Below are 13529 nucleotides of genomic sequence, written 5' to 3' on the forward strand. Positions count from 1 at the left end.
TTCGTCCATTTTCATTTCCTGGTGGATTTGAAGGAAACATCTTCAATAGCGCGCAGCACGTAGTGCCTTAGTTACTTTGGTGATGGGTGCTGATTGTCGTCTGTTTCTATAATACGTAAGGTTCATAGCCGAATCCACTGCTCCAATTAGGACTCAATAATAGCAAAATAAAGTGATATCATACTATTATCAGTTTAATGCGAGCAAAAATCGCGCGATATTTTATTTGGTTTGATGCATGGTTTTGTAAGTGGCATTGCCATCGTTAGCAACGCTTGTCTCGTTTGCGCTTTTGCTTGCGCGATGAAAACATAAACAAAACAGCTGAGGACAAAACGTGAAAGGAAGAAAACTCAAGGAAGTTTAGAAACGACCAAACCTGTTCGTTGCCAGCTGAGATGATCATTCGTGGGTCACTTCTCGCCTGTGCGCGCAGAAAAATGGTAACGTTAAACACCTACGTTTATTCTCTTTGGCTGCGTGAAGTTGGCAATCTCTTTCACCGGTTGCCTATTCGCGACAACACCCCGATAGTGCTTTAGTCTGTATACATTGAGCAACGGTTGTTAAATCACGTCATGTTTGCAGGGTATTGAGACTGCAATCGAGAGGAAGTACTTTCATTAAGACAAACGATTGTGTCATCTTTGCTTTAGCTCGCAACACGTGTTTGAAATTGTGGCCGGAAAGTTGTTTTTTCTGAGATGGAAGGAAAGATGCCAAGCTTCTGCGCACTTCCAATGTCTTTACTTAAAGACATTGGAAAGTTTGCGCAGCATGAACTTTAATTCGCTTCTTTATTGTTCTCTAGGTGAACGAACTGAGCAAAAATGTTTCAAACCGAGCGGCGGCTACGTGTACAACACAACTAGGACCGATGATGTCAAGACAAAAAGATCTGATGAAGTTGCCGGTGCCGCCGTTGCAAGAAACGCTCCAGAGATACGTCGAGTCGATCAAGCCACTTGTTACGCCTGCCCAGTTCGAGAAAACAGCGAAGGTAAAAAGGCAAACATTTGTTTTGGTGTAACGTAGTGCAGTGATTAGGAGAGCAAAGCACCAAACTTTAATGCACCAAAACAAGGCCATGACAGGTGCTGTTTAGCTTAAGGTCATACTTTATATATGCAAAAACTATACTATGAAGGTGGCTAAATATCGTCTGTGGCTGCCTGTACTAAACTTCGCTGCCACATTGTGCGCCCTCTTGCAGTTACTAATTTTTGCCAAAATAAATATATAATTATTTCTCCGTCACTATGCACATGCATTTTATTTAACAAACTGGTGCTGCGAAGCATTATGAATTAGAAGTGACATTGGCTTCTAAAATTATAACGAATTATGTATGCATATGTCGAATTATTTTTCGACAGCTTTGTCAAAATAAAAATAGGGAGTGCTTTACGTTCCTTATAGCAGTACAGAAATCTTGGAGGTAAAGGGCATTGCATTTGATCCCTAATGGCGCTATCATAATGCTATGAGCCTGCTTTTCTTTACCAACCCGTCAATCCATGAAGCGAACAACATTAGCCATTGTGCCACTATTGTTGCTGCGTTGTTGATGTTCCTAAATTGTGATGACAGAAGGCTGAATTATTAAACAAAATACTATTTCTCTTTCTTGCCCTCATATTGTCTGCGTGTCTTGCCACCACTGTATCGCTTGTAGAAATGTTGTTTCTTTTATTGTAATGTACCTCCAAGGAAGATGCATATTATTGGTGATATATTGGTGGCACTGCACAGCACTGAACATAAATTCTTGGATTGTATGTTAAAATAGGCATGTATTTTTACAATATTATTTCTGTGGTCCTATTGTGGTGCGCACATGTGCTTGCACACACTGGCATCTTCCTTATAAAAGTGAAACTCTTTGCTACGAATAAATTTTGTTGTGTGATGCACATTTGTGTCCTGGTCTTGCTTTAATTTATTTTGCATTCTATCACACTGCAATAGTGGATTGATTTTATAGGCACTCTGTCAGTGAGTGCCCTTGGGGAGTGTAGGTGCCTTTAATCATTAAAATGCAATCTCTTTAACTACAGTAAGTTTTCTTGCATCAAAAGATTTGTTGCAGAGAAAAGATCCTTCCTTCTGTCTGCATGTGGGAGCTGTTTTTTCTTCTTCCTTTTCACATGTTATAAAACCAAAACAAAACTTTTTGAAGTTTTGCAGAAATGGGAAGCTTGCCTAATTGTGGGGCTTATTAGTACTATGGAGTGTCTGCAAGTCGGTTTGTTAGCCAACAGTTCAGAAACATTTTTCAGACAAGTGTTGGTTGTATCGATCCGCTAAAAAACTCGGAAGTTTGACCAGCATTTTGTTGTGTGCAGACAAGCTATAATGATGTCGCTGCTTATGTGGCATAGAATGTCCATTAATGTGCATGTGTGTGTGTTTGCAGTTGGGGAATCTTTACAGGGGTAGCTGTCTTAGCTTCGAGTCATAAGCATTAAAGGGAGACTAAAGAAAAAAAATTTTTTGGACTATAATAGTAAATTACCATTCTACAAAAGTAAAATAAGTGGTTCTTTCCAGAAAAGACTCAAAAACAATATACTGATGGCAATGGTCCTTTTTGATGTTCCTGCACCAGCTAGCTGTGTCGTCATGGACTTTGACAGTGTCTGCTTTGGCCTAGCTAATTTTTTATCATTGTTATTTGAAAGAGGCAAAGATTGAACTTGGCAAGTATCAAGAATGGCCACAACAGCCGAAACATGAAAAAAATGCTTTGAAATCTGGGATGTCACACTGAGATAGGTGCAAAAATATAAAAATAAAAGAAAAAAAAATTGAAGTGTGGCCTTTACTTTTTCATAAAGGGAAAATCAGACATCCACTTGTTCGTAGCACCTTGCGGGTTTCCGCAGAACTACTTCGTCCAACACTTGCCTTTGTTTCATGTTGTCGACAAATTCAACTTCGCCCTGCCATCTGCTAGCCGCCTGGTTAGCTCAGATGGTAGAGCGGCTGCCCCGGAAAGGCGGTGGTCCCGGGTTCGAGTCCCGGACCAGGACAAATTTTTCTTCAACTCTGAGGCTTTTCTTTCGAGGAACCCGTATGGGTTTCATTTGTAACAATTGCTACGAATGGGTGGATGTCTGATTTTCCCTTTATTAATTCTTTCTCTCCACCTTGCGGGTTTCCGCAGAACTGCTACGTCAAACACTGATCTTTACTTTTTCTTCCAATAATTGACCCGTTGCCATGAAATGAACTGAAGTAGAGTTTCGAAATAATATTTTATTAGCCTAAACAGATTGAGTATATCGCTTTAGTGTTCCTCTGAAAGGAGTACTGAAGGAAATCATTGAAAAGCTGTCGACCCAGTAAAAACACTACGGAGCCTCAATTCCTTGAGAGCATGAAAAATAATTTATAATCCTTCGATGTGGCCAGTTTTAAATTGTGTGCCAGCTGTAGCCTGCTTTCAGGCCTTTAAGCTCTGGCCATGTTTTTCAAATACATGGCAGCAGGTTGTTCTTGAGTGCCTGCTGTATTGGTTTAGTTGTAGTTTCTTGGTTCTAGGAACACAGCCCTGAAGTTTATTCACTTCTATATATATTGCCAAGTAGAAAAAATGACACACACCATAGTCATGACTTTTAAAATGGTGAGCTTAGAGAAATGTCATTTTATTATCAGTAGGCAAACAAGGCTGGTTTAACTTAACAATTATATTCCGTTCCACACTTTGTCAGTGGTTCAAGTGGTGGTCCATCAACATTATCACCACGATTGTCTGGTTATGAATGGTCTATGATAAGAAAGGAGTAGAACAAAGCTGAAGGAATGTTTATCTTATACCGGCCATAGATTGAACAAATTTTTATTGCCTGTGCGAGTAATTGCATTGTTTTGGGAAGCATTTGAGCCAAGGATGAATCAAAATGGTAATGTTTGCTTTTATTGGCTTGTCATTTCCCAGGTTGTAGAAGAGTTTGGAAAGCCAAATGGAATAGGAGAGAAGTTGTACAAGGTGCTGGAAGCCAAAGCAGCATCTACAGAAAACTGGGTTAGCATGTGAATTCTTGTTCTTTGTTGACAGTGGTGCTTGCTTCTGAAAGTGCTAACAAATGTCAACTGGATTTCAGCTGCTGCTGGACATTTCGTAGTGACAGGTACACCACGATTTTCTGTGTGAAGAAGTGAAAGTGTGTTTCACATCAGTCTCGGGTTGCTGGTGCTGAAGCTTTTAAAGTTATGCAGTCTCAGCCACAAATTTCTCACTGAGCAGCAGTTTTTACCACAAAGTGTCGGTGAACATTCCACTCCAGTATTTCCATACTGTGAAACTCTTAATATGCTTGCTGAAGTATTAATTTTTTTTTGGCTTGTTGCACCATCAGGTACTTTTGCGTGGGCAAGGTATAATGAAAAGGACATGTTTACTAGTGAAGTGCAGATACATTATTTGTATGATTCCTTAATTTAATCTATGGACTTCTTTTTTGTTTCATTTTTGCTGTGAATATATACAATTTCTTTGTCTTTAGCTTGCAGACTGGTGGTTGCAAGGAGCCTACCTTACATATAGGATGCCGGTCGTTGTGTACTCAAACCCTGCAATGGCACTGCCTAGGCAGACATTCACACAGAAAGAAGACCAACTCAGGTAAAATAATCTCAATCCACTTTGAAACGCCATTGCATTTATGTACAGGCTTGTGGAAATTAATAATTTATTGACTTAATTTAAATTCGCAGGCATGCAGCTTTGCTTATTGCTGGAGCTCTAGACTTCAAAGCCTTGGTGGAACGGTGAGCCCTCAGAGCTGCATTTTACATGGGGAAGCACACTCTGTTTGAAATGTGTGCCCTAATTGTATACTTTCATATTTATTAGACGTATTTGTTTATTTTTGGACCTGTAGTTAGCAAATTAAAATTTTAATTACATGCTTCCCCCCTTGTTTTCTCTTAGAAGAATCATCCTCATGACCAAATTCTATTGCTTATACTGTAATATTCTTGTACCACTATGAATGCTTGACAGTATAGTATGATCGTATTGCATTTGTTAACTGTGTTGATTTCACCATGGGTATTGTTAATTGATATGCAGTATTGGATGTCTGAGTTATGTTTTGGTAGTAAGTGTTGCTTTGTTTCGATGAGTCAAAGGGCAACAGTGAATGAACTGGTTAGCAGTCATCATGAAGGAAAACAGCTGGAGTACATCGTTTCTTATGTGCTATTTCTGTTCTAAAGAGCTGACTTGGGAAACTTTTTAAGCAGTTAGAAAAACCTTACAACCACCGTTTGGACGCTTTGAGATGGTATACTTGGAGTAGGTGACGTATGCAATTGATGTATGTCACCTGCATGAGTTACAAATATTTTATATATTTCTCTGGAAGTTCAATCTGCATATTGAAGATTGAGTTAATAATTCCAATAGTGCTCGATAGTGCTGTGCTGCCATGTTTGGGAGTAATGTTTCGAAGGGACTGACAACTGAACAAAATGTGTCGTGAGGTTTTGGTGGAAACTACAATACTAATGAACTTTGTAGAGACAGTCTAACAGGATGTTAGTGGCTTAGGGCAGGAACATAATTTTAAATTGACAGAAAGAGTCACGTAACACTGCCAGCTGCAATACTCTACTGGGAAACATGGGTACTTTGAAGCCCACCATGTCATCGCTGGTTGGTGTGCTTAAGTTAGCTGTCATTATAGGTGCACCATGTTTCTTGTTTAAATTTTTTTTTATATGTTATATGGATTTACACTCTTTGCAATGCATAGTACAATGTAAATAAGCTCGCGCTAGCAAGCGGCACTGCTGTTGCGGTGACTGGAATGTCAGATTATGGAATGTTAGATTAGTGGCGTCCTTCATTATGTGGTGGTACATGCAAGTTTGCAAGCTCCCAGTGTTGTGTTGTCTGCCTTTGAGATACAAAGTACAGTATTTCATATCATGTAAAGGGGGTGTTGGTGCTGTCAGAAGAGCACTACTGGCAAAACTTGGCTTGACTTGGTAATTAATGGAAGGTAAAATGTAAGAATAGCAATAATGCATATACATATACAGTCAAACCCACTTATAATGATACCGGTTTTAACAATATATCGGTTATAACAATAAGAAGCTGCTGCACTGCCAACTTTTGTATGTTTTCCATGGTTAAATAATCCGCTTACTGCAATGCCTCGATGCGGCATTATTGGTTATAACGATGAAGTCTGGCTGCTGAGTGTCCGAGCTGAAAGGCAGTGACATGCGAAATCCTTGACAAGAAAAAAAGAAAGCGAGAAGTTCGAGCTGCTGCACGATGGGCTGCTGCTCCAGCAGCCGCCGCACGCTCATTTTCTAGCCATCTCCGCGCGGCTCTCTCTCGTTGCCCTTCCACCCCTCTGAACATGAGTGGGCTGCATTCATAGCTCTGTGCTGCCCCACCCTCCGAAATACGAATGGACCGCGCCAACTGCGCCGTGAGCAGATTGCTCGCATGTTGCTCGCTGGCTCCTCATTCATCCTGTACTCCCCCCTCCGCCTCCCTGCTGGCGCTGAGCTGTGCTCCCGCAAGGGTTGCAGAAGATAGTGCTAGCCTTTCCTCCTTCCCTCAAGAACCACTTCTCTCCTCATTCAGCGCAGTTCTGCAAACAGCTTAATAGCTCGCGTTCCTCATAGTTGGTTGCGTCGAAGTCGTTCCTGGCCACACGGTTTCTCAGCCTCGCTTGTCTCGCCGCCGAAACGGAAGATGGCTGATCCACCCACTGAGCATCGGCAATGCACGACGTTGCTGGTGAAAAGGAAGCACGCGGCTATAGATTTGGAAACTAAGTGCTTCTAACTGTTGAGATGATCGTCGCGAATGTGTTTACATCACATAGTGACGGCGACGACAGCGATGATGCGGTAGGGCAGGCTGCCTGGCACAGGAGGCCCGGCAGATGATTCAGTCCCTCTGGGGCTTCGTTTTCGCGAGGAACCTTCCGCTGCACCACTTGGAGCACTTGTATGCCTTAGAGAAGGATGGCGGCAAGCTTCGCATATAGGGTGCAAGGCTGACGGACATAAGCTTTTCTCGTGTAAGCCAGTGAGAAGTACGTGGCGAGATGCTTGTGGTGATCTCTCCTCAGCATTCCTTCTGGATTTTTCAAGCTGACAGGCTGCTGCAGCAGCCTTCTCGCAATTTTTGAAAGGCCCCTTTCGGGGCCACCAAAGCGATGCCTCGGCGGTGCTCGCATATCGCTTGCCACCCTGGACACTTCTTCGCAGTTGTTATAGCAGTGCCATTCTTTAACACCTACAGCCATGGCTTGTTACACGCGATCGGAGCACCCAGGAAGCAGTTAAACGAGTGAACACAATTGGCAGCTAGATGGAGGAAATGGATGGAGGATGGGGAGGGGCACTGGCCTCCTCGCCATTATAGTCTTCTCACATCAGCTCTGCTATCTCCCTATTTTGATTTTTTCATGCAACCCGGTTATAACAATTATGGGTTATAATAATGGAATTTTCGTGGCACTTGATTATTGTTATAAGTGGGTTCGACTGTATTATCATAGAAGTTGCTTAACAGTTCTGAAAGTGTGAGCCACATAACGATTACCTTTGTAAACAAAATATTTTCTAAAGGCTGATGCTGCATTTGTCAGCTTCTCTGTCATGCTGGTGTGCTGTTGTTATTGTACTCGCTTATCGATATTACTAACATTGGACTACATAAACACAATCTGTTAAACACAATGGACAAATTCTCATAAAAATATTACAACACATCTTCAGGTGCACCGGTACTGGGTTATAGAGGCACAGATGCATCAAATAAAAGTAATCTTTTCACCTGTTATTATGAGTGATAAAGTTACATTGCCCAGGATAGTGGCATTTACAGTGTCTTTTTGGCTTGCCAGGTACAAGAAATTTGTTTCTGTCATATTTTTTAAGCTGCTACTAGTTTGAGCAAAAAGCCTAATACACAAACAGTACAAGCTTAATGGAAGTTTATAGGTAAAAAAAGTTTGGACAGGTAGTCTTTGTACCACATATACTGCCTCTAGTGCACTTGAGCATGGCATTGTGTTCTAGAACTACGACCAGAAATCAACTTTTGTGCCTCTTGTGGCTTTTAGTCCATTGAAGCGCATGCGGGGCATTATAGACTATGACTGTGTAGTAATATTTTCCCTGCATTTTTGTCTCTAGTTTACAAATGCCGTATGTACTCGATTCTAATGCTCCCTCGATTATAACGCGCACCCGTTTTCCGTGACCAAAAAATGAAAAAAAAAAGAGTACAATGTCGTGCACCTCGTGCTTTCATATAGAAATACTATTTTCTCTCATTTGGAAACCACCGATTTATTCCCAATACACATAAAGTTGCGATGAATAAAAGCACAAATGGAAGCGGCGTGGCTTGCCGCCAAGATTTTAACTGCACCGGCACAAGTCACGTGGGACAATAGGGAAAAGGCGGGGAATGCGGGAGATGGAAATTCAAGACGATGAGCAAAATGTGAACAAGGTGAATGCAGGAGCCAATGTTTCGACAAGTGGACTTGTCTTCTTCAAGGCGACGTGCGCTTTCCTCGCCACAGTATATATGCTGTAGCGAGGAAAGGTGCCACAGTAGATATACTGTGGCAAGGAAAGCGCACGTCGCCTTGAAGAAGACAAGTCCACTTGTCGAAACGTTGGCTCCTGCATTCATCTTGTTCACGTTTTGCTCATCGTGGGACAATAGATGTCACTCATCGTCGCTATCAGACAACTCCTTATTGCTATCAACAGACCAAAGCATATCATCCTCGGTGCTGTTCATGGCATTCGAAATCCCGCACTTTTTAAAGGCCCTGTTAACCATGGCAGACGGGATCATGCACCATGCTGCTTTCACCCATCCAGCAAAGTCCTGCAGTGAGGCACACTTCATTTTATTGGCGGACATGAATTCGTGGCAGCCACTGACAAGCCATTTGGTGTAGAGCGCCCAAACTCGTATCTTTCACTGGCTTGCTCAAACAAACATCGAGTGGCTGGAGCTGTGATGTCATGCCGCCGGTTATCACGACAAGGTCGGCTTGTCCTTGATGCGCTGGTCAAGGTGGCAGCTGAACGCGTCGAGCACAAGCATCCCACGCAGACCCAAACTGCCACCGGGTCTCTTTCGCCAAACGTTATCAATCCAGTCAGCGATGAAGTGTGTGGTCATCCAACCTTTTTTATTTGCGCGCACAATCACGCAACTCAGAAACACGATTCCTTTCGGGAGCATCTTCCGTCTGAAGATAAGATACGGGGGCAGCTTGTGCCCATCCGCAGTGCAACAAAGCATTGCAGGGACTCTAGTTTTTTCGTGGCTGGAAGACAAAATGCGCACTTGCTTCGCCCCCTTCTTTTCAACGGTTGTGGTGGCAGGCATGTCAAAGTAGAGCGGTGCCTGATCACCATTTCTAATATGTCCAAAGTGGTAGCTGTTTCTATGGCGCAACCTCAAAATGTACCGCTGAAAACTGTGCAATTTCTCTTCATATTCTTTGGGCACTTTTTGGCATATCCCTGTCTGCCTTCGAAGAGAAAAGCCGTTTGTTTTCATAAAATTTGATAGCCAGTACCTGCTCGCTTCGAAGTCACTCCGCGTAAGCCTTTTCTGTAGGGCTAACTGCATCGCCTGTACTTTGTGCAGATCGGTCGTCACAGGCCGCTGTGCCGCTCGCTGCTCTTGCGCGTATTCCGCGAGCAGCTCTTCTATTTCGGCGAAGCGGCCCTGCTTCAGTCCACTGAAACCCTTTCTTATTGCTTTGCTGGCGAAAATATTCTCCTTCTGTTTGCACCAGTCCCGCATGCAAGTTTCGGGAACTCCGAACGCCCGTGATGCGGCCCGATTTCCGTCCGTCTCCATGCACACGATAACTTTCCTTTTAAATGCGGCATCATGGTGGACTCGGCGTGTCTTCGCAGTCAGCGCTTCCATGCTGATTGAATGAACGTAGAAAACGGGAAGACAGGTGATAAACTAGGTTACACCAGTGCCTGGTTACACGTACAACATGGAGGTATGCACATGGAGGAAACTATGGCAGCTGGCTAGAAGTGCGTTCGAGGTGGTCATTTTTCGAATGCCAATGGCAAGATGGTAATTCGGTTTTAGGGTCGTACTCAATTCTAATGCGAATGCAATTTTTGGACCCGTTTTATTGGAAGAAAGGTGAGCATTAGATTCGAGTAAATACGGTAAGCTGCTCAAGAAATTATAGCAGTACTTCCTTCTTAATGTTTGAAGACTAGGAAATCTTTTCATACATTTGACAATAGTACTTTCATTTCTGGAACCTAAATAATGGAGTCTGCCCAGCACAGGATGGAAAATTCCTTCGAAACTATGAAACATCATTGTGCTAGATATGTACTGTCAATGTTTTACTTATTTGTGTTTTAATTACAGTGGTGCAGAGTGCTCACTAAAGAAATTGGTCAAAGACTGGGGAGGATTTTGCGTCAGAAATGCTATAGAAGTTCTAAGATTTCTTCTTTGTGGTGGTTGTCATGGAGGAACAGTTTAAAAAGAGAAACAAACCTTGTTTTCCTGGCTAGGCAACAGTTGGCTCCAGAAATGATGGGCAAGCATCCTTTGGACATGTCCCAGTACCAAAAAATCTTCAGCACATGCCGTGTCCCAGGTGTCAAACAGGATAGCTTGGAAACCTATTTTCTCAGTGACAGTCCACCTAAACATGTGCTGGTCGTGCACAACAATGAGGTATGGAAACTGTTTTTCAGGTATTTTGGAATGATCGAGCAGAAGTAAGGAACTTCACTTTTGCAGTGTGAAGTCATAATTAACGCCCAACAAGTAACAATTAACACTTTACAAGGGCCAGGATATATCATTTTTTGTTGTACTCCGAGCGGGGCTGAAAGTATGGGTACTGTGGCAGTGGTTGCCAAAATAAAGCTCCTCAGTGTAATTAAAAGTAAAAGTAGTGCCAACCACTTGCCTCCTCCTCCGTTCCACTCCATCGCTCGGCACGGCCAGTGCGGCCTCGAGAGTGGCGCCGCCTATGTCGACCCTGCCATAGCAGACGACAGCTAATGCGCTACTGGTGGAAATTCGCAGAAAAATTTGTTTCAGCACTGTGGAGCAGTTCTTGAGGTGAGATTTCGTTTTGTCAGTCGGGAACTGGCCTTAATAATGTTGTGTTGTAATTGCACAAAAGAATGGAGAAAAGAACCATTATGTAAGGCGTAAAGTTCGTGTTGCTGAAGCACGGTGCATGCACACTGTCTGGGGCCAGCAATGCCTAGCAACTGGGCCGCTTCAGCTCTGCGCCTTTTACAGATGTGTTGTGTAGCTGGGACATAGGTTCTGGCAACCATGAGCAATATTTTCACATGTAGACAGTATTGATAAAGCAAACATTTATGTGCCAAGACCACATTGTGATTATGAGGCATGCCGTAGTGGGGGACTCCGGTTTAATTTTGACCACCTGGGGTTTTTTTAATGGGCTCCCTGCTAACGGAACATGGGTGTTTTTACATTTTGCCCCGCTTGAAATGCCGCCGTGGCTGCTGCGATTTGATCCCGCGAACTCGTGCTTAGCAACGCTGCACCATAGCTACTAAGCCACCACGGCGGGTATAGAGACAGAGAGAACAATAGGGTTGTAGGACCAAACAGTCCTCAAGTGGGTTTAATAAAGGTGCTTATCACAATCTTACAAACAAGGAAAGCATACAGCACAAATGCACAAAGTTCACTGAGCTGTCAGGCTCGTACAAACAATGAAACCCGAAGGAAAAAGAAGGTATAATTATTAAAGCAAATTGCAACAGATGCACTAATTCTTGTTATGGTCTACTGGGATGCAAACTTATATAACTACTCGATGTGCATGTGCAGCTTCCACAGCAACTCCGTCCACGAATCAAAAACCAATAATCAAAAACCATGAAATCATTTGCCGCAAGAGATGGAAGACAACGTACAGTGCATAGGACGCATGTGATGCCCGTTTGCTAACCCTTTAAGGGTCGATTTTTTTCGCCATATGCGACTGCCCAGGGTCGATTTTTTTTATTGCAGATTCCGATTCTTCTTAGGGACTTATTTCGAAAAAAAATTGTAACGTAATTTTTCTAGGGTGACCGTAAAGTGAGAAAAAAATATTTTGCATTGGTATATATGCATTCCTCATTCATGAATAACAACAATAAAAAAGGAAATAAACTTATCAGAATTAAAAATTTGATGCATTTTTTTGCACGTAGTCCAAGGCTTTGAAAATCCGCACACAAAAATATTTCGCAAGCCTCAAATGTTCCTGCTCTTGCACTAATAGGTACGTCCATAGCGTAATCAAACTGCGTAGGTGCGCGCACTCAAGCAAACTGTTTGGTTGTGTGCCCATCAAAAAAGCAACACGTGTGACAAACTTCTGCTAATCTTCATCTTATCGCCAACCAGCTAGGGCAATTAGTTTTGGCGAGTCTTTAAAAAAAAGAAAGGAAACGGAAACGCATGCACGGCGGCATCCTTCCTATGCGCACTCCTGTAAGCACTAAATGAGCGAGAACAGGCGGTCGCCCTTCGAGCGATTAGGAACGAGATAGCCATCAGTTTCGCAAGCGCAAAAAAGCCGAAACCACCCGCGAAACAAAATCCAAACGGCCGCCCACCTGCGCGCATGCCAATGCGCGAGCGGTAGTATATAGATGCGCGGGAGCAAACTAGCGCTAAAACAAACCATGCAACGAAAACTGAGAGAGGGAGGTGCGCGAAAATAATTCCCTTTATCCCCACATAGTGGCAGCACATGATAGAAAAGAAAAAGTTAGGAAATTGGCGCGCTTTTTAAACGTACAGACGGCGCCATAAATATACGGCATCGAACATTTTCGGACTTGTTCGCGGTGCCGTATATTTATGTCATTAACCGTCAAAGGGTTAATCAGACACATAAAAATGTTACTGTTAAGCAGTACAAATGTAAATCCTTATCAGGGGGCCTGTGGTCCTTTGCGGCCTTTCTCTGCTATGATAATCCTGCACACAAAATGTGAGTAGCCACTACTCATCCCTCCAATACCGAGGATACGTCTGGCAGTAGCCGGGATAGAGGCAAAATGCAAGAGGCCCGTGGGCAGTTTCCTTGTTGGCTCCGCAATTCTCCTCACATGGGTGGGTATGTTGCAGAAGTCACGGGGAGCTTTTTTCGTTGCGGGATGCTTTTGTCGTCAGGATGATAGATTTTTTTTTTTTTTTTACAAGTACTGCTCCAGGAGGGCACATGTAACTGCTAACAAAGGCCTCAGGAAAGCACATGAGATTATAATAAAGCAGGCGGTGCAGGGAGTGTTCGCATACAAAATTGGCTGTCTGCTGTCGTGGACAACCGATCTTATACCCCCTGACACGCACAGGCCTCGGCGAGCCCCAACCCAAGGACCAGCCCTGGTTCCAGCTTTGGTGTCCTGGAGGCGCTGTCAGTTATACAAAATAAGGAAACGTTGTTAAAGCTAGCAAATAAAATCTATTAAAGAAATACAATTAC

At 43.1% G+C, this 13529-nt stretch overlaps 1 protein-coding gene and 1 non-coding gene across 3 annotated transcripts in view; both read left to right on the forward strand.

Annotated features, from left to right (window-relative positions):
* The first annotated feature begins 280 nt into the window (after positions 1–280).
* The window catches only part of LOC142577251 (carnitine O-acetyltransferase-like), a 68473-nt gene continuing 55224 nt past the window's right edge, over positions 281–13529 (forward strand). For both annotated transcript variants that reach the window (XM_075687085.1, XM_075687086.1), the window contains exons 1-6: positions 281–443; positions 812–1000; positions 3944–4030; positions 4512–4630; positions 4723–4776; positions 10570–10735. In XM_075687085.1, the coding sequence (XP_075543200.1) occupies positions 399–443; positions 812–1000; positions 3944–4030; positions 4512–4630; positions 4723–4776; positions 10570–10735 (660 nt within the window). In that variant the 5' untranslated portion in view covers positions 281–398. The remainder of the gene's footprint in view (positions 444–811; positions 1001–3943; positions 4031–4511; positions 4631–4722; positions 4777–10569; positions 10736–13529) is intronic.
* TRNAS-GGA (transfer RNA serine (anticodon GGA)) lies at positions 2959–3033 on the forward strand. Its single transcript has one exon. It is a non-coding gene; the product is annotated as a tRNA-Ser (tRNA).

This window comes from Dermacentor variabilis, chromosome 1 (assembly GCF_050947875.1).
Source record: "Dermacentor variabilis isolate Ectoservices chromosome 1, ASM5094787v1, whole genome shotgun sequence".
Classification (NCBI taxonomy): domain Eukaryota; kingdom Metazoa; phylum Arthropoda; class Arachnida; order Ixodida; family Ixodidae; genus Dermacentor; species Dermacentor variabilis.